The sequence below is a fragment of the Vigna radiata genome, chromosome 11 (assembly GCF_000741045.1).
Source record: "Vigna radiata var. radiata cultivar VC1973A chromosome 11, Vradiata_ver6, whole genome shotgun sequence".
Lineage (NCBI taxonomy): Eukaryota > Viridiplantae > Streptophyta > Magnoliopsida > Fabales > Fabaceae > Vigna > Vigna radiata.
In genome coordinates, this window is record NC_028361.1 from 6,726,794 (window position 1) to 6,751,338 (window position 24,545).

Genomic DNA, 24,545 nt, shown 5'->3' on the forward strand with positions numbered 1-24,545 from the left:
GTTCGTTGTTTCAAGATTAATAAATAATAGAGGGTACGATAAGAATAGAAATTATCAAAAGAGGAAATTAAAATTAATTATATAATGTTAGAATAATATTTACACTGGTCAAAATTAATTACAACCCGAGGGTCAACCCAGTCCATTACTAGTTCTGGATTGAGTTTGAAAAAATTGTATTTTTCTTTTATACAGATCAAATTTCAACATGATTTATTTAAATCGACTAATGTAAATTTGGATCGACTTACCCGCTTACCTAATTTTATTTTATTAAAATTTAATTTTAATTTATAAAAAAATATTATTATTTTTTATTTAAAAAAATTATTTAATTTTCCTATTTTCATAATTAATTAAATACTTATGTTTAAATTTGAATTATAAAACGTTAGTATTTTTTATTTAAAAAATTTGTAACAAATGAGCTTGAACCAATCCGTACCTAATAAATGAACCACATTAGACTGAGTGACTAAGTGGTCATATCAGACAACTATAATATTATAAAATAACATTATTGTACTATTTAAAAATGATAAATATGTTTTAAAATATCGTTTCAGTATTTTATCGAAAGAATAAGATAATACCATATAATATACAAATGATAAAAAAATCTAAACAAGTAAAATAAATAAAAAAATAATTTATATTTAGTGGAAACGTAGATTCTCTTAAAAACTATTTTACAGACGTCATGACAATAAACGATACCGACAAATTTATATAATATTTTTTACACTGTGGTAAATTCTAAAAATATATAAAAAAGGTTTTTTTGGTATATAACAACAATTTATTTAATTATGAAAATAACATAACTATGATTATTTACAATATGCATAAGACTTTTTAAAATTTTGAACACTTAGAAAAATAACTACTTTTAAATTGTTAAATATAGTAAACATGAGATTAAATTTAGTATAGAATAAATGTTTATGGCATTAAATCAATAAGTTAACGGTTTTTAGTTAAATCATAGCATTGTCTCTTATTAAAGTTATATTTAATTTAATATGATCCTAATTAATTTTATGCTTAATAAATTCCAAATGATTAATATCACGGTAGTAAATAAATAACACAAAATTTCACAAAACGAATTTTAGCACCTTTTTTCCCTCAAACTCTTTCTATGAGTAGACAGAATTGGTTGAAATTATAAATTTAATAAATTTTAATTATAAGTTGAGAAGGATTAACAATAAATGTAAGTTATAATAAATTTAAACGAATAAACAAATGTATTTAACACTTTTTTCTTTCATTACATAAGTACAAAAGTTAGTCTTACAAGATAATTTAAGAGAACAATTAATTTATTTGATGGATATAAGTTTTTATAATAAAATAAGTTATTTAGATAAAAAAATTAAAAAATATTGTAATTTTAGCATATAATTAAAGTAATTGAATATAAAAGTCAGAATAAAAGAAGGAGAAATAAATAATTTTCTCTTTATATATATACAAATGAAATTATTAAATATTTTTTAATTCAAATTTGATTAATTTTTTTCTTTTTAAGTTTAAAGATGAAATTTTGTATTTTAAAATAAAATTTATCTTGAATAAAAATCAATTGTTTTTTTATCTAAAAAGGTAAACATAAACTATTTTAATTACTCTATTGACTAACAAAATTAAAAAGAATTATAGTACACAATTAAAAATAAATATTCCAGAAGAAACTAAGACAAAAATATTCAATAATTTAGTCGTTTATTAATTTTCCACTACTAGGGATGGCGTGAGATATTTTTCTTTCTCGGCGTAAAGTAAAAACATTCGGCCAGAAAAAACAAAGAGGAATAAGTTAAAGATGCGTTTCCGAAATTGTTGTATGAAGAGAGGTGCGAGGATATACACTGAATCATGTGATAACGATCGAACATAACGCAAAAGATATTTCATTATTCAGAAGACCATAACCAAAATGGAGCCAATTAAATAATACTACCAACTCGCACTATTGCACCACCAACATTTTTCCACACTCCCTTTTATCTCTCTCTCTTCACCTAACCACTTTCTTTCTCTCTCTTTTTCTGTTCATCGATCTCATCAATCTCTCAGCTACCATGGGTAACACACCATACTCTTTCACTCTCACTTCTTACTTTATTCGTCAATCGTATTTGATTCGCTTTTGTCGGTTTCATTGTTTGGATTTCATTTTGATTTTGATTTTGAAGTGTTTGGTTCGTTCGTGCAGCGACTGAGAATCCGTTCAGTAGCATTCTGAGGACGCTCGAGAAGCCTGCTGGTGGTGGCGAGTTCGGGAAGTACTATAGCTTGCCTGCTCTCAACGATCCTAGAATTGGTGAGTCACTGATTTTGTTTTCAAATGATCGATGAGAGAAAATGTTGAAGGAAGCGCCGTTCAGTTTTGTTTAGTTTTACTTCCTTGTGTTGATAGTGTGTTGATTTGATGGCTCTGTTTTGCGATTGCATTTTAATCCGTTGCTGTGGTGTGTGTCTGGTGAGATCTGCTACTGTTTTTTTTTTTTTTTTTTTTTTGTGATGATGATTTATGAGGTTAAATTTGAATCTGGAGAAGCTGGGAATTGATGGCGGCATTCATTTGTTTGTCACGACAGATAGACTTCCTTATTCCGTGAGGATACTTTTGGAATCTGCAATCCGTAACTGTGATGAGTTTCAAGTTAAGAAACATGACGTTGAAAAAATTATTGATTGGGAGAATACCTCTCCCAAACAAGTGGAGATTCCGTTCAAGCCAGCTAGAGTACTTCTGCAGGTGAGTAACATGAATATTTTGGTGCTGAATGTAAATGCTTTTTGTTAAATTCTTGAGTGTCTGCTATATTTGCGGTGTTCAGTTGATCGAGGTTTCTTGAATGGTGATGTCAGGATTTTACTGGCGTACCTGCTGTTGTTGATCTTGCTTGCATGCGAGATGCAATGAACAAACTTGGTGGTGATTCTAATAAAATTAACCCCTTGGTAAGCCACGTGTTTGTGAAAAATAATGAATTTAGATTGACATTTTATTTATTTTTTCCAATGCAGCGGTTATGTTGTAATGATTTTAAAATTGGTTTCCTTCAGGTACCAGTGGATCTTGTCATTGATCACTCTGTTCAGGTTGATGTGGCAAGATCTGAAAATGCTGTTCAGGCAAACATGGAACTTGAGTTCCAGAGAAACAAAGAAAGATTTAGTTTCCTTAAATGGGGTTCAAATGCATTCAATAATATGCTCGTTGTTCCTCCTGGATCAGGGATAGTTCATCAGGTATTTGCATCATTCAATATCCATTGATGATCTATGTATGAGTGTGGATACAATACATAATATTTTATTTGATTCTCTGATATTTAATTTCTGAATGTTTTTACTTTATTCATGGAAGAAACACTTTTTCTTTCATTAGTCATTCCTACTTGTCTTCGGAATCAAGTTTTATGATTTCAATTTTTGCAGGTTAATTTAGAATACCTTGGTAGAGTCGTGTTCAACACACATGGTGTGCTTTATCCTGACAGTGTTGTTGGAACTGATTCACACACAACTATGATAGATGGATTGGGTGTCGCTGGATGGGGAGTTGGTGGAATAGAAGCAGAAGCTGCAATGCTTGGCCAGGTAAAACTATCATGCTAATTTTTCAAAGAACTCTTGGTTAAAAATTCTAAAATTAGATAGTGGAATTAATTTATTTGTTGAGTATTTGAAAACTTCAATTCTCTTTGCGTTGACATTATGTTCGTGATATTATATTTAGACCTGTGTGGTTTTGACCAATTCAAAGTAATTTTCAGATAAATTTATTTATCTCTGATATTTTTGCAGCCCATGAGCATGGTCCTTCCAGGTGTTGTTGGGTTTAAATTATTGGGAAAACTACGAGATGGTGTCACGGCTACTGATTTGGTGTTGACTGTCACTCAAATGCTGAGAAAGCACGGAGTTGTTGGCAAGTTTGTGGAGTTTTACGGTAAATAACAATATATGCAAATGATTCAGATGCATCTTCATTTTGTACCATTACGTCTAGCTGATTAGTCTTTACTTGGATAATTGATTTTTACCTCGCTACTACAGGGGAAGGCATGAGTGAGCTGCCTTTGGCAGATCGTGCCACCATAGCAAACATGTCCCCTGAGTATGGTGCAACGATGGGCTTCTTTCCTGTGGATCATGTCACTTTGCAATATTTGAGACTGACTGGCAGAAGTGATGAGACTGTAAGTAAACATCCATGTCACTGTCATGATATTTTATGTTGGCTAGACGTGCTTAGATCTCTTTCTTTCAGGTTTCTATGATAGAATCCTACTTACGAGCAAATAAGATGTTTGTGGATTATAGTGAGGTAATGCTATGCATATATTTTTCCATTGGATATTTATATCATAAATGTCTGGAAGGACCTCTTCTGAGTGGGATTTTGCATTTGTACAGCCTCAAGTGGAGAGAGTGTACTCATCGTATTTGGAACTCAATCTTGAGGATGTAGAGTCCTGTGTCTCAGGTCCAAAAAGGTAACGAGTTCTTGTGCTTTCTTGTTAAAAGTAAGGGTAAACTACTCTCCTATATTCTTGTATTGTGCATTTACCACACATGCCCTCCCTCTAAAACTTCCTTGCTTTAGATAAATTAAAACGTTACCATCCTAAATGTTATCAGGTCTTACAAATTCATTGAAAACATCATTCCCGCCCTTATTCAGACATATGTTCTAACAAAAAGGGAAGAAGACATTCATTTCGCATAGCACAGTTGATGCTAAATTTGACTACAAAACATCTTAAGCTACTTAGTAAACAAATATGTGATGTTTAATAACATTGTGGAGTGTTGCATTTTATATTTTAATGAATATAGGGGAGTTACGGTTTTAAAATGGAGGGTCTATATAGTAAGCACAGATTAGAAGGGAAGACATATTTTATTTTAGAAGTAAAATTACATTTTCAGCTTTTTAATGGTGTAACCCTTGCTTATATATTTTCAGGCCTCATGATCGTGTCCCTTTGAAAGAAATGAAGGCAGACTGGGTTGCCTGTCTCAACAACAAAGTTGGATTTAAGGTATTCATTTTTTTTTATTGTTAAAATGTATAGCAGTAATGTTGTATAGCTTATCTGTTCAATCTATGGTGTCTAAGTTTTCATATCGTAAGTTTTAAGTATGATTTTTCAAAAGGCATTGCACTCTTACTGCTAGCCTGTCTGTGTGTGTGCTTGCGAAAGGGGGTTTGCTTTGAAATCATCCTTGAAATGGGCCAATCCAAGGCACCAGTAAGGTAAACTGACTAGTTTTAGTGTGCACCTTCGGCACATCGTAGTGGTTCAGATAAGGCACACCTTTATCTCCTTACTGAAATGTTTATATGTAACATATTGAAATAGCTAAGCCATCTAACATTGTGACAGTAAAGGCCGTAAAATAGTGATAAAATAAAAAAGAGTCCACCCATTTGATTTATTTTATTTTATTTTATTTTTTATGAATGAGATAGTTATTCAATCAATTCATATGGCAAATTAATGCAAAATACTCATATTTTACTCTTCTTTTGTTTTTTCTTAAAAAAAAATTAATAGCCATCTTGTTTGACGTGTGCAATTTTTGACCCCTCTTCATGCGTGCCAGCCCCCTTAGCACCTCACAAATGTCCTTTACCTTTGACTGCTTTGGATGAAATTTGAACTTACAATCCTGCAGAGATATGTCCTGAATGCCTCTTCCAGGAAGTTAAATAGTGCAGTTGACTATATATTTATCTAGTGAAATGATTTCAGAATTTTGGAGTTTGTTGTTTTTGTTGTTTGAATGGTACAAAACTGCATTGTTACAGGGTTTTGCTGTACCCGTAGAATCTCAGAATAAGGTTGCAGACTTCACATTCCATGGTACACCAGCACATCTTAGGCATGGTGATGTTGTTATAGCTGCTATCACCAGTTGTACAAATACTTCAAATCCCAGTGTTATGCTTGGAGCTGCATTGGTTGCAAAGAAAGCATGTGAATTGGGTTTGCAGGTTAGTAGATGTTTATGTATTTTGTACCTTCACCATTATAATTTTATGATTTATCTTTATAATGATAGGCTTGCACGTATTATATATATAGATCCAACAAGAAGGTTTGCCCCTTGCTATATGCTTTGGTGCAGTAATTGGGCAATATGATAGAGTAGTGAAAAACATTATCTCAATTTTATTTTCGGTGTCTGGTTGCATTTATATCTTTATATCATTGTTAAAGTGCAATGGGATTGCATTTATATTTTTATATAATTGTTGAAATGCAAGGTAATTGGATTTATATTTATTAAACATTATTGCCTTGGTTAATGTAGCACTTTGTATAGCTTCATAATCTTGCTCCTTTCTCATTGATGAATAATGTTGAAGTTATAGTAGCATTTGTTTTAGGCTTCCTTTTGTTTTTGTCTACTAGTTAGATATGTATTTGAAACACGATGATATTCAATTTATTTTTTCTTTTTCCCGATGTTGTTTGTTTCTAATTGTTTGCATTTGTTTCACAATTTGATATTGAATATTAGGTAAAGCCTTGGATTAAAACAAGTCTTGCTCCAGGTTCTGGTGTTGTAACTAAGTATTTGCAGAGGAGGTAGTCTTTTGTATACAGTCAAGTGTATTGAATCTGTAACATGGTGTACTGAATTGTCTTGATTCCTAAACTGCTTCTGGTGCCTGCAGTGGCTTGCAGAAGTATTTGAATCAGCTGGGTTTCCATATAGTTGGGTACGGATGCACAACTTGCATTGGAAATTCAGGTGATATTGATGAAGCTGTAGCATCTGCAATTACAGAAAACGGTACACACGCTTTTATAAATGATGTTTTCTTAATACTCACTTAACAATCTCTAAGGTTTTACCTAAGCATTGGTTTTCTGAATATTTCAGATATAGTAGCTGCAGCTGTATTGTCTGGAAATAGGAACTTCGAGGGCCGAGTTCACCCATTAACAAGAGCTAATTATCTTGCTTCTCCTCCTCTTGTTGTTGCCTATGCCCTTGCTGGCACAGTATGTGACTTGTCAATTGATTTCATTTTGTAAGTATGCCTGTCACTCTCTAATTTGGACACACTACTCTGTAGGTGAACATTGACTTTGACACTGAACCCATTGGGATAGGCAAGGATGGAACCAAGATCTTCTTCAGGGATATTTGGCCATCCAGTGAAGAAATAGCAAATGTAAGTGGCTGTGGATTTAAATATGACTTTGTCATAAAACCTTTTATTTTAAATTTGAGCCATCACACTTCAGACCAGGGACTGCTCCGACATCAGCCTTATCATTTGAACCCCTCAAGTACTGTTGTTTAAATTTAGTCAATATCAAATTATCTAGTTAGGACGAAAGTTTCTATATTTAAATTGTAGAATTATTTATTTTTAATACCGACACATCATATAAAATTTACTCTTCAATTCTAAAAGCCTCATCTCTTAAAATTTATTCTTATATAACTAACAATATCAAAATTTATTTTAATTTACTCCTATATGTTGAGATTTTTCATGATTGGTGTGGATGTTTGGATTGTAGCAAGTTAGAATAAGGGATTTCATTGGAGATAGGCTGAGCTTGATTCCTACCCGACCCAAAATTTTAGTAGGGTCGTTCAGTTGGACCCAAAATTTAAGAGATCGTGTATTGTGGATTGTTTAATATAAAATTTTAATATTATGTCTAAGCTAAATTATATAGTTAGAGTAGTGTAAAACTAAGGCATGCTTTAAAATTTATAGTATATATTGTGAAACGATATTAATATAAATATAATATCATGTTATGCAAACTATCAGCTATTAAGTCTAGAAGTCTTACATAATTATCAAAAAGATATATAATTTCAAAAGAATGAGAGATCTAGTTGGGTTGGAATGACTTGTACCTGAATCTGTCTCCAAAATGCTATCAAGTATGGTATTTAAAACCAAAACCCGTCAAAATTAGTTTAGGTCAGGATGCGTATTGAACACCCCTAGTTAGGATATCTCCATCGTTCTTTCGTTTTATCTTGATTTACCGTACATGATAGTTAGTAAGCTTGATTCTTTCTGCTATCTCTTGTATATATTCTTTCCAAAACGATGGGATTCTCCTTGTATAGATTTTCTTGTATAAAGTTGAGAGGATCACTCAAGCAACATTCATACAAGTCTGAGTTTCCACTCTATAACAAAATAGAACCTTACCTAAACAATGAGGACATTTCTTATCTTATTTTATTCCTTCTTATGACGTACTTTTGCCATTATTTAATAGCAGTAATATTTTATAATTTTATATTTATAGTTTTCTCCTTAATTTAATATACCTGTTCTATGCCCCCAGAAACTAGCTAGTTTAAATAAAAAATATATTGTCTGTAAATTGTTCATAATTTTTCCTATCTTCAGGTCGTACAATCAAGTGTTCTGCCTGATATGTTTAAAGATACATACAACGCGATCACCCAAGGCAATCCCATGTGGAATAATTTATCTGTTCCGTCGGGCACTCTTTATGCTTGGGACCCTACATCAACTTATATTCACGAGCCACCTTATTTCAAAAATATGACCATGTCTCCCCCAGGCTCTAATGGTGTGAAGGATGCTTACTGTTTACTCAACTTTGGAGACAGTATTACAACTGATCACATCTCTCCAGCTGGTAGCATACATAAGGACAGTCCTGCCGCCAGATACCTTATAGAACGTGGAGTTGATAGACGAGACTTCAACTCTTATGGAAGTCGTCGTGGTAATGATGAAGTGATGGCTAGAGGAACATTTGCCAATATTCGCATTGTTAACAAATTTTTGAATGGAGAAGTTGGACCTAAAACTATTCATATTCCTTCCGGGGAGAAGTTGTCAGTCTTTGATGCTGCTGAGGTAATATTTCTGAACCATGTAATATTTGGTGTTTTAGTCAATGTTTTTACTTTCCATCTGATATCCATCACTTTCTGTGAAACTGTATTCTATTTGATTGCTGTTGGTAAGATTCTTCATATTGCAGCTGTATCTATAAAATAGCAGTGAGCTATATCTGACATTTCATTGTTCAACAAGTATCGAATAGCCAAAATGGAAAAAACTAAAGATAGTGTCAGTAACCTTAGTCAAATGATTTATGATTCCATATCTTTTTCATCCAACTGTCCCAACCATTGGTAGTTGGCTTCTTGTTAATCTTGTATGCTGTCATATTGTCTGAGGTAGACTGCAAAATGCTCAATCTATAAATCAAATTTCTAACTCTTCAACCTTCACTTATCCCTTTTGGTATCGACACTACTTATTTTTCAGAGATACAAGAGTGAGGGGCATGATATGATTATCTTGGCCGGTGCTGAATACGGGAGTGGAAGTTCCCGAGATTGGGCTGCAAAGGGGCCAATGCTACTGGTACATTCTGGAGGCCATTTGGGATCTACCGATTTATTTATGCATATTTTGCTGGTTTGTTTAATGCTGAATTCGTTTACTTTTTGTTCCAGGGTGTGAAAGCTGTCATAGCAAAAAGTTTTGAAAGGATTCACCGAAGTAATTTGGTGGGAATGGGTATCATTCCTCTATGTTTTAAGCCTGGGGAGGATGCCGATTCTCTTGGATTAACTGGTCGTGAACGTTACACCATTGATCTACCAAGCAACGTGAATGAAATAAGACCTGGTCAAGATGTCACGGTGGTGACAGATACCGGGAAGACATTCGTATCTATCCTGAGATTTGATACAGAGGTAACATTTTATCTTCCAATCTCTCATGGTGTTGGTGGTAGTGATGAGTTTCTTGTACCTCGCTCTTATTCTTTGACATTCTCCTTTTCCCTGCTCATGTTTTGGTTACTTCATTACAGGTTGAAATAGCATACTTCAACCATGGAGGCATCTTGCAATATGTCATCAGAAACTTGATTAATGCTAAACATTGAATCAGATATAAACCAAAGATGGTGGCTGAATTGCTAGCTCCCATTGCCACAGATTCTTAATAATTTACTGGTAGTATGGCTGCTACCAGGAAACCCATGCTATCCTCTTAATAAACCAAGGAACTACGTGGCTGCTGCAAGGAAGAGTTATGACTGTCGTTTGTTGGAGAAATGTGATTTTCTTTTTCAAATTTATGTCATTGGGGATGAGAACTCAATTTTTTTTACATGTTTTACTACAGGAAAGTTTCTAGTAAACATTTTACCTTCTATTGCTGCCCCTTTGACACTTAAGGATTAAGAAATCAGGAATATTTATTAAAACTAAAAGCATTGTACCATAATGTTCTCTATTTCAAGAACTCTTTTGATGATACATTGTCTTTTCTATTAACATATTTAGAAACAGTTTCAATTTTTTCACTGAAAACTTGTAGAACTACAAAAGTGGAAAAAAAAAATCAAGTTTTATTTCTTGTAGTTCGTTTAAAATGGAATCAAAATATGGATCAAATTTTCTCTCAACTAAAAAAGGCAATTTTGACATTCTTTCCTCAAATGTTAAGAAACAAAAATTTCTTTTCTTTTTGTCACTGAATCTATTTTAAAGCAAGGGTGGAAACTTTAGACGAATATTTACTGTTCATTAGGAATGAAAACGAGTCTGTTCAAGAGTGGGGGTTTATGTCGCCTCAACTATTTGTATTAAAAGTAGGGCGGGAGCAGGTAGGTTTAAAATTTTAAATTTTAATTTTATCTTTGTGGGTTACTCGGTTCAATTATAAATAACTTACGTTAATTTATAGATTTCTAAAGCGAACACATGTTCCTTTATTTTTTTTATTATGATAGTTTTTATCATAATTATTAAAGGAAATTATGTATAAAGAAATAACTTTATAATTTTATTATAGGCAATTAATTATATTTAAAAAATGATTATAAATTTTGAAGAGTAAACTAATAAAATAATTTATATTAATAAGAGTAAAAATTGATTGTGGACATAAAAAATCATTAATCGGTTACATAATGAATATTTTTATTTATAGGTATAGATATATAGATATTTGACTCAATATAATAATATAATTTTATATAAAATAATTTAAGAATAATTGATTTAATTAATTACAAAATCTAATATTAAATAGTAACGAATTAATGTCAAAATGTGAACAAATGTTTACTTATATTTTAAGTTTCTTGTAAATTTACATGTTTTCAATTAAATTTTTATTTTTTGATTATTGATTAAATCTTTTCAATTTCACGTTAATTTTTTATTTTTATTTGAGTGACATTATTATCTTACATTAAACATTAGTAGCTAATATAATATGCATAACTATTATTGTAACACTTAAACATAATTAACTTAAAAAAAAAATTCATTTAAATATAATAATAATTATATTAATTGTCTTAATACATATTAACAAAAATTGACCGTACACGGTCTCATAGTATTATTTCTTTTCTCATTATTAATATTATTATTATTATTTGTAATTATTATTTATTATAATTATTAACAGTATAGATACTATTAGTGTTTATATTTTACTTTAAATTGATTATTTTTACAGCTACTTTTGTTTATAATATTTTTAATTTAACGTTTTTTTTTTCTCTCATGTTAATATTTGTCTTTTAAAGTTTTTATTTACAATATTGTTTTTATTTTATAACGATCAAAATTTATAACATATTTATATTTTATTTCAACAACTATCTATGTATATACATTTTATTTTAATATAATATTTAATTCTAAATGTATCACAAATGTTTAATTATATTTTAAATTTCCCATTAATTTACATATTTTCTATTAAACTTTTATTTTTATTTATTCACTAAAATTTTTATATTTTTTCAATTAAGTTTACATTATTATTTTTTATTTGAATGATATTATTATTTTACATTAAACATTAATATTATTTTGTAGTTAATATAAAAAAATATTAAATTTAATATTAAACTATAGATAACTTTTATTGTTTTAATTATAATAGATTGTCAGTAACAGCAACAAAATTCTTTAGTTGTCCTAATCAACTTACTTATTGAACCACTAAAATCAATTAGTCACAATTATTTAACTCTAAGCAAGTGAGATAAACAATCTAGTTATTAGCTTCTCTTAAACGAGCTTTTATAATCTATTTAAGATTAATATAACATTATTTAATAAATAAACAAATATAGAACATTACAGTCATAGCATTGACGGAGTTAAGTTGTGCATAAACGTTTATGATATGTCATTATGCATACCTTTTATCGTAATGCAAAATTAATTTAGAGATAGGTTATTGAAAAGAAATTAAATTTTAAGAATAGTTATAAATGACTGAAAATAAGTCTTCATAAAAAAAGACTGACATTTAACTTTATAACAACAAAGTTTTCTTTCTACGAGTTTCCTTTTCTTAATCAACTTTCCCACCCAAAAAAGAAAACAAAAAACCAATTTACATGCAACACAGTATTCACAAGAATTGTGAATATTTATAGAAACTTCTTCTATAAGTGTCGATTAACAGTCCTATATCCTAAGAATTACATCTTTTAGAGTATATCATTGCACATAAATACAAATATTTCTTTTTATTTTGTAATGGTTTCCTCAACTAAATTTTGCTATTACTACTAGAACTTTCGCTGATCCAACTAGTTCTCAGTAAAAATGGAACATGAATTTCCTTGCTACATGGATTCTTTCCACGTGAGTGGAAGATATCTAATTACTACACCATCCTATTGGCTTACCTAACAATAGGCTTTACCGTCATCACATTAATTTATTAAGTATACCAACCAAGAATTTCAATAGTTCAACATCAATTTTCTTCAGAAAATTTATAGCTGTTATTAAAAGCGAGACATAGGGGTATAAGGGTAACGACACATGTAACAACGATCACAACCAAAGGTAAAGGAGTTCCCAGGAAAAAAAACTGGTATACTTGCTCCGTCTATTGGTTTCATACATTTTCTTGAACATCCCTATTGTAAATTAACCAGTACATAATCTTTTTTTATTGTATTTTCAAATATCATAAATGAAAAGGTAGGGGAAAAAATGAGTTAGCTTACAACTGAACATCCAAAACTACAGAATGCCACATCATGCTGTAATATTTCCTTCCAAATTTGAAGCATTGTCACGCAAAGCTTTAGCTGAGATTCAAATCGTATACAATTGGCGTGACGAATTCAGAGAAACCTGATAACTAAACAGATAAACAGGAAAGATAATTAGCGACAACTTAGCATATTAAACATTATCAAACAAAAAGCAACAACTTGGAATAATCCTAAACAAGATACCATCGAGCTGTGAATACAATTCGGTAATAAGTGAAAAATGTGAAACATACATATATCACTTTTCCCATTTTAGCAGTTTTATTCCTAAAGAATTGAACGGTTTGCAGAAGATTCTGACTAACCTTCACATAAACAGATATTTTGGGACTACATCTATGATCTCACTATCTTAACATCAATTGAATCCATAAACTAGAGAACAAGATAGTGCAACACAAATCAATACCGATGGTCACATTTATATAAAGTCCTATTCAGTGTAAGCAATCTATTGGCCAAGTCTCAAACAGTTAACATAATAATGTAAAACATCTCCAGATAAGCATGGATGTCTTTCCCCAACTGTAAAGTGTACATAATACATTTCGAAACTATCACAGGAAAAGGTGAAATAACTACCTATAGCAATGTATACTCAAGCTTTGTATTCGTTGACACGCATCCATTTGGTACTTGACCACTTATTACCCTTAATCACTGGACAACCTCCTGGAAATAATCAAGAAAACAGTTTTGTTAATTTATCTCCTCTATTCACTACTAAAACTTGTTTACGTAGCAGCACCGATATAATTAGAATTAGAGAAACTAACCATGTAAGCTTGATGGATCTAATGTTGCATCTGGCTTCATGCTCCAAAAAAGTAAAGCATCGCCCCGCTTCGGCTTAATTGAAAGTCCTTTTTTTCCACAATCAGAAAGCTCATTCCACCATGGCACAGAACTAAAATTCCCTTTTGCAGCTGGGAACACAGTCTCACCCCCTTCTTCAACATCAGTACTGCATCATCGAAAAAGCGACAGAGTATGAACACCTCCCTCATGTACAAGAACATTTGAAGTTAACAACTAAGAAAACACATGATGCCACTTACAGATACATCAGCACTGTTGCAATTCGCTGACCCCCATTCTTAGTGTTAAAGTCATCCAGAAAGTAGTCATAGTGAGGCTCATACTTTTGTCCAACTTCATAGTGCAGAACTTGAAGTCCTTCACCATGCTCTGTATATTGTGAAACACAGCTTATGTAATGCTTTTTGAAGTATACAATGAAAAATAGTCTACTATCCTAGATCATAGAGCAGAAAACCAGAAGCCAAAGGCAACTTAAAGTATTCCATTAAAGGCACATGCACAACATGTACAACTACACAAAACATCTCGATCATAGACAAAATGTTCACCAGAAAAAAGAAATTTATGGCGCACAAATAGAACAGTTATGAATTATCATCAACTTAAACATGTAGGTGAACGAGAGAAAAAAAAAAGAAACAGCAACACATATTTGTCATAATAATATTTTTAAGGTACTATAAACAAGATAAAAAGTGCAAAATACTTACCAACAGGAATGAAAGTAAAGTCAGAAAGTTTTTTCTCAATCTTCCTGATAACCTTATCGCGACCTCTGGCCAGAAAAGTTCCAGAGCTTGTACGTACTCTAAATGTTAAAGGAAAACATACAGGTAAATTTATCATTTTGGCAGTTTTAATTAACGAAAAAGAAATCATTATCAATACCAAAGGACTTGAGACAAAATAAGAAATAGTCCAACCTGCTGTCTTTACTCTTTCCTGTTTCACTGTCGACAACCGTTGACTTTTGCATGTTTGGCTTTGCTACGTCAATTAGATAATCACATTCCTCCTTCGTCTACCAGATCATTCAGAATAAGCTTTAGTACTTGAAAGGTGGAGACATTGTAATGCATCATATCAAATCATTAATGCTACAAATGAGCAAGAACCTTAACCAAAACACAATGTCATCCCACCATGCCAAAATCACATCCAAACATTGAAATACACCATTCGAACATTATGTCAAGCATAATTCAGCTAACGGAAACTCAAAAAATTGCAACGATATCATAACCTTTCATTTACAAAGACAGTAAAAAAAAGTCAAACTCCAAATCGAGAACTATAAGGACCTTAAACACCATGAAAACTGCGTCAAGATGAAATCTTAGCACTAAACCCTATATCCATTCCTCTTCAGCACAATCTTCGTAAATTAACCCTAATTGCACTTGATCATTAACATAAGATCCACCGATATTAACATTAAACCTCATTTCTCAGAAAATTTTCAACGAGCCAACAACATTCCACATTAGTAAGCATTTCCTTTCAATTTTCCATCATTAACCACGACTTTTGAAAAGAGAGAGCAGAACAAAAATTGGAAACGGAAGTCAATTAACCACGAAAAGTCAAGGCAAAATATCGTGAATAGGCAAGTGGCAACACGAAATAACTTCGATTAAAATCAATTACAACATCAGTTCACAGCAATTTTGCAACCGCGAGGAAGAATTTGGCATAACTCGAAACCTACCAGAAAATTGTGATAAACAAAAGCTCTCGGCTCCCACGACACTACTTCAACCCACTGCTCTCCCCTATCGTCGTCAACGTCGGAACTGAAACACAAAAAAAAATATAGAAAATGAGAAATAATTAAATAATTAAATAATATATTAATAACAGACAATGAGAAAGGTGAGGTAACGTACGCTTGGATTGTGCTATGAGCAATGGAAGTTAGATCGTTAGGTTTGGGCAAATCGGTGCGCGAGGACGAAGGAATAGAGAGAATACCAAGCGCGAGGAGAATGAGGACGAGGAAGGTGAAGACGAGGAAGAGAGTGAGGATGAGCGTTGACGAAGACGATGATTTGCGAGGTTGAAGACGAGAGTACCTCGGTTTCGCCATTGTTTGTTACGCTTGAGCTCGGATCCACGAGATCTGAAACTGCGATCAAACTCAACACGTGGAATGGATTTGAACAGAGTGCGTTATTTTGTTATTTTGTCAATAATCGTGTGAGAGTGTGTGTATGTATTGTATTGTGTTGTCTTTGGACCAGAGAAGGTGGAACGAAGAAAAGGTGGAAGAGGGCTTGTCTCTTTCTTTCTCCTCTTCCTTTTATTATTTCTACACTGCACTCGTCATGCAAGTTTCTAAACTTATTAATTCACGCCATTTAATTTTTTTTATTTAATATAATTTTCAAATTCTTACACTTTTATTATATTATTTCATTTAATTTACCACTTTTTCAATAATTTTTAATTAAATTCCAAAATTAACAACATGGTGTATGTATAAAGGGTACCTTAATTATAAACTTAATGGCCTCCACTTTTTCTCACGTTGAGAATAATTTAAGAATTTCATACGTTGACGTTAAGATGCGCAACTGTAGTCTCTGTTTTCTCTCTTCCAGTTAAGCGTAAAATTAGCTGGCAGAGATAATAAGGTAGAAAATAAAATAAAAACTCTGACATCTGTGAAAAAATATTGTTAAAATAATGTCTAATAGGGTATATGTTCCATCTTTTCATATTAAAAAAATGGCATGCAAATTCCACTAATCAAACAAATTATTTGCATCCAGCTATATTTGAGAACTTCTGAGAAGCTGACCGGTGAACAGAAGATCTAGCAATCATAAAAGTTGGCCAAAAACCACATCACTGACAAATCAAAACTGATAAACTTGGCTCATTTTATAAAAATATTTCGAAACAATGATATTTTGAAAACATTTTCTTTACAATATTATATAACTGATTTAAAATTATTTTATAATTAATAATAATAATTATAGCTATCATGAATCAATCACAAAAACATAAATGATGTTAAAATGTTATCAAGAAAATATTGTCAAAATAACATTATATTTTCAACATTTTGCAGAGACATTGGTTTTTTTTTGTTTTTCTTCTTACATAAGAGTAAATTTGAAATGAATATTGTAACACTTCGGCAACTTAGAGGGACTGCTTACCTATACAATCTTCAGATCTCTCTCATTCTCATGGAGTTCTTATGAGTTATGTTACCGAAAAGCAAATGCATTTGTTAATATGAGTAGCCAAATCAATTCCTTTAAGCTATCCTTCAACTGTATAGTCTCATACCTATACAATTTCCAGATCCCTCTCATTCCGGTGTGTATGTTCGATTCGTCCATGTGCCCCTTCCACTCGAAGCCTGCCAGGAGCCGCTCCTTGTCCGTGCCCCCTGCACCATGCTTCTTGCACCGGCGATCACTCCCCGTCCTCGCCAGTACCCGGGTGTTACAAATATTAATAATTGGAGTTCGTATGGTTTTTTTTTTCTTCTTTTAGAATTGGTATGTTGTGGATTCGATCAAATTTGGATGAATAGTTCGACTAATTTGTATTTAATTTATATTGATTGAATTTTAGAAATTGTCTAACTTCATATTCAATTTACCTGGATGAATGATTTAAAATTGTTGATTTCTTTGATTGGTAAATGTTGTTGTAAAAAAAATAGATAAATGTATATACAATCATAGTTGGGACTTAGAGATAAAAATGGGACATGTGAGTTAGACTTTGTATCATCTAAGTCTTTTTGTCTAACGACTGTACTTTTCATATTTATTCATATGCTTTTAAATAGTTGATTTGTTTCGAAAAATCATGTTGGAACATTTTAAAAAAAAAAAATAGATTTAGAAATTTATCTTTAAATACATTTATAGTAATAAATTTGAAATCCTAAATAAGTTAATAGGTATATTTTTTAAAATGACATACTTGAAATTAGGTATAGTATTTCTTGTTGAGAAAGAGAGAGTCAAAAACAAAAAAGACAAAAAGACAAATTGTTATTATACTGACAAACTTTTTGTAAGATGTAAGTTATTTAGTTTAAAGGAATATGATTTTAAATGAATGGAGAATAGAAATATTTTAAAAGAAATGTTTATAAGTAGATTAAAAACAAATTAATTTTTATTTACTTTAAGATTTTATCTCTATATACTTTTTATTTTCTTGAAAACAAGATAGAATGTTTGATTGATTGTTTATCACTTTTACAGTAAAATTACATTTCTAAGTAGATAATGACATATTAATTAAAATGTTGATTTATATAAGAGTTTTGTCTTTTATATTTTATATTATTATTCTTTTCCCTTTTCGAGTATAGTGGATATTTCTCCTTTTAAGTGGAAAGATGGTATGTGTTAAGATTTTTTTTTTTTTTTAAGTTAGTTATCTATCTCCGTGTAAGAAAAAGTAAATAGATGTAAAAAATACATTAATGTTAATGGTATTCATATACAGATATAAAAATATTTTGTTTTAGCAGTAAAGACAATTTTAACCTTTATGTTGATCAAGTTGGAGCTCAAATATCATTTTGGAGAATTTTTTTTTATTATTATTATACAAATTCTAGTTTTGCTGTACAATTCATTTTTATCACTGAGTTCTCAAATAATGACCTTTATTATATGTACATATACATATAATTATGGTTCAAAAAGTAAAACTTGTCACTCACGCAGTAGAATTTGTCACTTTATTTCATAACTTGAATTTGAACAAGAAAAATATTAAAAAATTCAACTTTCATTTAGAATTCTTGTATAGTTCAAATCACTCAAATGAAGAAGAATTTGAAATTTGAGAAAGGTTAAAATTTATAATTTATTGCATTAAGTCTTGTTATTTGAATGATAGGATAGTTAGTGCCTATTTTTTCTTCATCAAGAGTTAGACACTTAACTATTTATAATATTAAGTAAATAAGTTATTTAAGGAAATTTTTATTATGTAAAATTATTATTGCTCAAACAATGTGAATTTACTTGTGACACTTAAAGTTGATCAACAAGTGTGTGTATATATATATATATATATCATAAATAAAAAAATCTTTCATTTATTATGAAGTTATGTTATTCAAGAGAAGATGTTTCACTCAAATGACATAATATTGATTATAAGCATATACTTTTAAGTTTATGAGATGTTTTATTTATGAGATGTTTTTTTTTACATGAGACGTTTCATCTCCAAAACAGAATACAAAACTTTTACTATGTGAGTTTTAATGACTCAACTATTTCCTTCGTAATCTTCATATTCATCTTAATATTCCAACTGTCATTTACTCTAACATCTAATTGGCGAGACACGTCACTCATAATCTAACTTTTCATGAGTGAACAAATACATTAGCATCGATCCATGTGAGTTTCAATGACTCAACTATCTTCTTCGTAACCTTCATGTTAATCTTAATATTTTAACCGTCATTTACTTCAACATCCAATTAGCGAGACATATCATTCATAACCTAACTTTTCATGAGTGAATGAAATACATTAGCATCGATTATTACATGGTTCGTGAAAAATTACAAGACAACCTTTTTCATCTTTTTTATCCATTCAACTACCAACTTGTAAATGTTTTCACTAAAACACTTCATCAAACATATTTCAAAATGATTATTTCCAAATTTGGATGACGAGTATCTACCATCTAACTTGAAGGGGTATTGAACCCCTTAGGGTTTTCAAGTCTTCAATTAAGAATTGTTTTGTTCCCAAAACCTATTTAAGATAGGTTTTGTCTTTGTAATAGGCGCTAAGAAATAATAAGCATAAAAAGTTTCTTACTTGTTCTTATATTTTCCTTTTTTTATGCTTTCTACCTCGTGATCATGTAAAGTCATAAAAATGTATTATATTCAATATATGTATCTGATAATTGCAATGATATTAAAATCTCTTATATTTGAGTCATTAAATACAATGACTCATAAAAAAAAAATTACATTTATTTTTCTAAATCACATATAATCTAAAGGTGATAAATTAAAAGATATTTGTGCATTAAATTTATTTTTATAATAGAAGAACAAAATCATTATAACATATTTAAAAATATATATACTAAAATTCCATGCCCTAAAGAAAGATTCATCAAGTATTTGGTTAATATAAAAAGATGGTCAATTTACAAGGAAAAAACCATTTTACCTATAATAAATAATATAAGAATATATTAGACTAAAAAAGGATATATCACTTTAAAAGATATTAAAAATGTACTACTTAATTTAATAAACTTACAGTAAAATGAAGCAATTATTTTTCTTAAATGAGTTTACCTTTTTAAAACATGTACATTAAGAACTCGTACACTTATGTTAGTTTTAATTTTACATTTTAATTTATACATTTCATGAATTCTATTATTAAACTTTTTATAATACAATTTATCATGTAAGTGTAAAATTTAACGAATTTTACCAATTCAGCCATTGGAAGACAATAATGTTAGGACGGGGAAAAATAACTTATTTGTACGGTATAACTGTACTATATTATACTAAAAATAATCAATTTTTATTAAAAGTTCATTATACTATTCTATGATTCAGTTTTTAAAAACAAAATTTATAACAGTTTAGGTTCAGTGTGACAACTGTATCTACTCTTTCCTCTTCTGTAGTTCTTGTTTAATTGTTTTGTCTTGCCAAGAAAACATTATTTAATAATAGAATATTAATAAAAAGAACCACTGACACAAAAAATTAATAATTAATTTTTAAGACAAAATTTTCTTATCACAAATTTTTATATTTTCTTTATCAATAAATATGTATTACTTTTTAAATAATATTATTTTAAGTAATAAAAGTAAGGTATGTTTTTTTTAAATTTAATTTTATTAAATGATTAAGTAATAGAAATCATAAAAGAAAAAAAGACTATATAAAAAATAATACTTTAAATATATTATATTTTTTAACATGTTATTAAATATGTAAAAGTATGTTAAAACAACTTCTAATTATATTAAAATGTGTGTAAAGACACACATTAAAATAACTATTCATTTTAAAAATCAACTTACTTTAGAATAAATATCAATATTATTATTTTTAAATGATATATAGTAGTATTTTATAGAATAAAATTAAAATATATTTTTTAACATTAAATTTTATTAAATGATTATATAATGAAATATCATAAAAAAAATAGTAATATAGAAAAATAATTAATATTATAGAAATATCAAATGACAAAAATATTAAAAAAAGTTTATTAAGAATAACTTTTCTAGTATCATCTTTTATTATATTATAATAATTAATAAATATTAGTTTAATTTTTACATAATAAAACATAAATAATAAATAATTGATTAATAAAACAATTTTAAGAGGCAACAAAATAAATATAAATAAAAAATTATTTTAAAAAAAATAGATAAAAAGATAAAATAAATTATATACACATATAAAACAAAAAAAATATAAATAAAAAATTAAAAAAATAAATATAAAAGCAAAATAATATTAATGCAAAATAAACATAAATAAAAAATAAAAAATAAAATAAAATAAAATAAATAAAAAATAAAATAATTTCCATACACATATAATAATAAAAGAAATATAAATAAGATAGAAAATAATAATATCAAATAATTAAAAAATTAATTTGTAAAACACTTATGAATAAAATAAAATAAATATTAAAATAAATTTCAATTAAAAATAACATGTATTGTTATACGGTTTTAAAAACTATTCCAATTCAGTTTAAAATTAATATAACTAGTAGTTCGGTTTAGTTTATATTGTAGTTTAACACAATTTAGTATAGTTCAATATAAAATAAAAATTAATTTTGTTTGTCTGAATTGTTTTATAGTTCAGTTTAGACAAATTATTTTTAATTCAGTATAAATTTTAGCATGCAATTCAATTCTATTTGTCCACTGTTAAATAATGCTAGTGTGACAAATAAAATATGACAAAAATTTTAAGATGGAAACATGAGGTAACAAGATGATATGGGCTATGGTTTTTTTGGGAGGTAACCCAATCATCACATTTGCAAATTGGACGTTTCACCTTGTATAACATTTACAAATTGGACGTTTCATCTGAATCTTTAATGTTTTCAACCTGCACTTCCAATTTTTTCTAAAATATCTATTATGTTACGTGAAAAAAATATCTAATGAAAAAATAATAATTAATAATTAAATATGTTTTACTAAGTATTATTTTTACTGGGTGCTTGATTGACAAGTACTTTACAAGGCATTTGTGAACTATAACTCATGTAAGTAGATTTTTAATATTCATGTAGCAATCCTGTCAGTGACAGAAAACGGAGTAATAGAATGAATGATACATAGACATTACAAAACAGTGGCATGTTCTTTAGAATTAATGTCCAGCACTGTACATAAAAGGACATGGACACACATTTGAATGACAAACCAAACACTGAACAAGGGTTCCCCACAAAAAAGAAAAAAGAAAAATGACGAATGAAACGACGACGTGAGAACTACCAGCAATTTCAGATAATTATTAATCAACAAACTGCATGCAATGTGGCTTAAAAGACACCAATAGCAGAAGCATACAAAGGCTTGGGCTGGTAAGAGAGAAAATTGGGAACATAGGTAGAGCTTCGTTTCTTAGGAAGATCCATGGAATCTATTGCTGGTTGATTCAAATACGCATATTTGCTTTTTGTCCACCTGCACGCGTCACAACAAATTATCTTATTCTTTAATAATAAAAGAATCCTGTAATAAAATTATTTATAATATTAAAAAATAGGAAAGAAAAACTTGGTGATATCATAAATTTAAATTATGATTTTGTTTAGAGCTAGTAAGATCATAAATTTTATGGTGGGATCCTATCAATGGAAATCATTGTTATGATTCGTCCCATCTCTCAATTTCCGATTATGTACATTATTTTGTCCAGTCAGTCATATATATATATATATATATATATATATATATATATATATCCTAAAATCAACATTACTTTATATTTAAGTTTTGTAAAAAAAATATTAGAAGAAAAATCAATAAAAATAAAAAAAATAAAAACATTTCGTGGTTAAAGTAATAAGATGCCTAAAATTCAACCAAAATAATCAATTATGTCTATGATTTAATATTTTTTTGTGTCATCTTAACCCCACAGCCCCACGTCAACCATTGAATAGAAACTGCAACTTGCTGCATCTATCTGGAATAGCAGGGGCAATAACCTAGTAGAATAAAATATTCTTGCACAGTGGAGTGAACTTGAATCTTTCTTCTTTTTTCCCTGTCGAACCATTATTTTTCTATGAATTACTTTTGAAGAAACAAAACTCTGAAAGAATAATAATTATCTCTACGGAATAACTAATCCAAGTATTTTCGTAATAAAAGTCTGATTAATTGTCAAAACTTTAAACAACCATAATATAAAAAATAAGTTAAATGTTTATAATTTTTCGTTATTAAAATTGTATTACATTATTAAATTTATTTTTAATATTAAAAAGTTCAATATACTTAAATTAAGTCTTGATGGTTTAATCTATATTTTGTTATAAATAAATTTTCATCGATAGTCTATTATTTTCTGAAAAAAAAATTTATTTACACATTGTGTATTCTAAATTCTAAATTCTAAATATTAATATAATACAAATCAAATATACTGACCAATCCTTGATTCCAACGCGCACTTCTTGGTCCTTGGCAAGAGTTTTGCTATGAACATTTGTCTCTGCTTTCCATTTCACAGTCTCTTTCTCGGTTTCAGCATAGTCATTATCGGTCTTCAGGGACAACTCGAATCTCTGATAATCTTGCTCCTGTAAGACATTAATTACAGAACAAAATTACGAAAGAGAATCACAATAATATCACATGTATAACAGATAATTAATCAACTCCACGAATAAACAGTTTTCTTTGTGTGGAACAACTATACATCATTCATGAGAGAGGATTGAATTAATAATGGCTAAATTTTAATTACCGCATGCTTGATTCGTATTGAATGTAGTTTTATGCATTTAAGAACTGAATTATGAAACATAAATGATAATTAATAATTACCGTGAGATTGCGTGCACGGAGTCTAGCAGCAGCTTTGATAGCAGCAAGGAGGTGGTCCTCTTCCTCGATCCTCTTTTGCCTCCAAAACCTGGCAATTTCTCGGTTTGTGACACTCTCTTCTGGCTTTGGTTTTGAAAATTTTGGAAGTGGAGGAGGCGGCGGCGGCGGAACCGGTGACCTAGGAACCACCTCCGCCATAGATTCATAAACACGACCTTCTGATTCTTCCTTTCTCTGCTTCATCCTCAATCAATAAGACACCAATTCAATCGTGAGCTCTGTTGCTGAGCTTGATCTGTTATATGATCGAAAGAAAAAGTTGAGATGAAAGAAAATGACAATTAATTTCATGAGCTAGCTAACTCACCATCAAACCTACCTTTCCTCTCGCTAATGGTAGAAGAATTGATGGTTGAATTTCAGAGTGAGGCAGAATATTGAATATGCAATGCCCCCACTATAGTTGCGTGTGGATGGTGAGAAACGATAAAAGGAAATTGGAATGGTGGTTGGTTGTTTCTTTATCTTATT

The 24,545-nt window shown here is 29.7% G+C and overlaps 3 protein-coding genes across 4 annotated transcripts; 1 reads left to right on the forward strand and 2 right to left on the reverse strand.

The window, feature by feature from the left end:
* The first annotated feature begins 1,927 nt into the window (after window positions 1–1,927).
* On the forward strand, window positions 1,928–10,323 carry LOC106777667 (aconitate hydratase, cytoplasmic). The gene is made up of 20 exons (XM_014665348.2): window positions 1,928–2,091; window positions 2,222–2,329; window positions 2,607–2,767; window positions 2,881–2,973; window positions 3,079–3,264; window positions 3,454–3,615; window positions 3,823–3,967; window positions 4,075–4,217; window positions 4,289–4,345; window positions 4,435–4,514; window positions 4,988–5,063; window positions 5,834–6,019; window positions 6,550–6,617; window positions 6,707–6,825; window positions 6,916–7,037; window positions 7,112–7,210; window positions 8,423–8,902; window positions 9,320–9,418; window positions 9,511–9,753; window positions 9,873–10,323. The coding sequence occupies exons 1-20, from the start codon at window positions 2,088–2,090 to the stop codon at window positions 9,945–9,947; spliced, it is 2,706 nt and encodes a 901-aa protein (XP_014520834.1). The 5' UTR covers window positions 1,928–2,087; the 3' UTR covers window positions 9,948–10,323.
* A 2,574-nt stretch (window positions 10,324–12,897) lies between these two features.
* Window positions 12,898–16,217, reverse strand: LOC106776911 (probable prolyl 4-hydroxylase 10). The gene is made up of 8 exons (XM_014664384.2): window positions 15,812–16,217; window positions 15,634–15,718; window positions 14,849–14,946; window positions 14,636–14,733; window positions 14,162–14,291; window positions 13,880–14,067; window positions 13,686–13,775; window positions 12,898–13,189 (listed from the first exon to the last, which is right to left on the reverse strand). The coding sequence occupies exons 1-7, from the start codon at window positions 16,009–16,011 to the stop codon at window positions 13,702–13,704; spliced, it is 873 nt and encodes a 290-aa protein (XP_014519870.1). The 5' UTR covers window positions 16,012–16,217; the 3' UTR covers window positions 12,898–13,189; window positions 13,686–13,701.
* A 5,980-nt stretch (window positions 16,218–22,197) lies between these two features.
* Window positions 22,198–24,545, reverse strand: LOC106777125. 2 transcript variants are annotated; one of them, XM_022775948.1, is made up of 4 exons: window positions 24,382–24,545; window positions 24,015–24,309; window positions 23,616–23,767; window positions 22,198–22,643 (listed from the first exon to the last, which is right to left on the reverse strand). In XM_022775948.1, the coding sequence occupies exons 2-4, from the start codon at window positions 24,255–24,257 to the stop codon at window positions 22,499–22,501; spliced, it is 540 nt and encodes a 179-aa protein (XP_022631669.1). In that variant the 5' UTR covers window positions 24,258–24,309; window positions 24,382–24,545; the 3' UTR covers window positions 22,198–22,498. The 2 variants fall into 2 exon arrangements, with proteins under 2 accessions (XP_022631669.1, XP_014520138.1); XM_014664652.2 differs by having other exon boundaries at window positions 24,394–24,544.

Bases quoted from the DNA above. Each gene is read 5' to 3' on its own strand.
- LOC106777125 (XM_022775948.1), bottom strand. From the start codon at position 24,257: ATGAAGCAGAGAAAGGAAGAATCAGAAGGTCGTGTTTATGAATCTATG. The intron at 23,768-24,014 runs GTAATTATTAAT...AATGTCTTACAG, and splicing joins TCCGTGCACGCAATCTCACG to GAGCAAGATTATCAGAGATT. The intron at 22,644-23,615 runs GTCAGTATATTT...TGACGCGTGCAG, and splicing joins CGCGTTGGAATCAAGGATTG to GTGGACAAAAAGCAAATATG.
- LOC106776911 (XM_014664384.2), bottom strand. From the start codon at position 16,011: ATGGCGAAACCGAGGTACTCTCGTCTTCAACCTCGCAAATCATCGTCT. The intron at 14,947-15,633 runs GTAGGTTTCGAG...ATGATCTGGTAG, and splicing joins TTGTTTATCACAATTTTCTG to ACGAAGGAGGAATGTGATTA. The intron at 14,734-14,848 runs GTTGGACTATTT...TTTAACATTTAG, and splicing joins GGAAAGAGTAAAGACAGCAG to AGTACGTACAAGCTCTGGAA.
- LOC106777667 (XM_014665348.2), top strand. The intron at 2,768-2,880 runs GTGAGTAACATG...TGGTGATGTCAG, and splicing joins CAGCTAGAGTACTTCTGCAG to GATTTTACTGGCGTACCTGC. The intron at 9,754-9,872 runs GTAACATTTTAT...ACTTCATTACAG, and splicing joins TCCTGAGATTTGATACAGAG to GTTGAAATAGCATACTTCAA.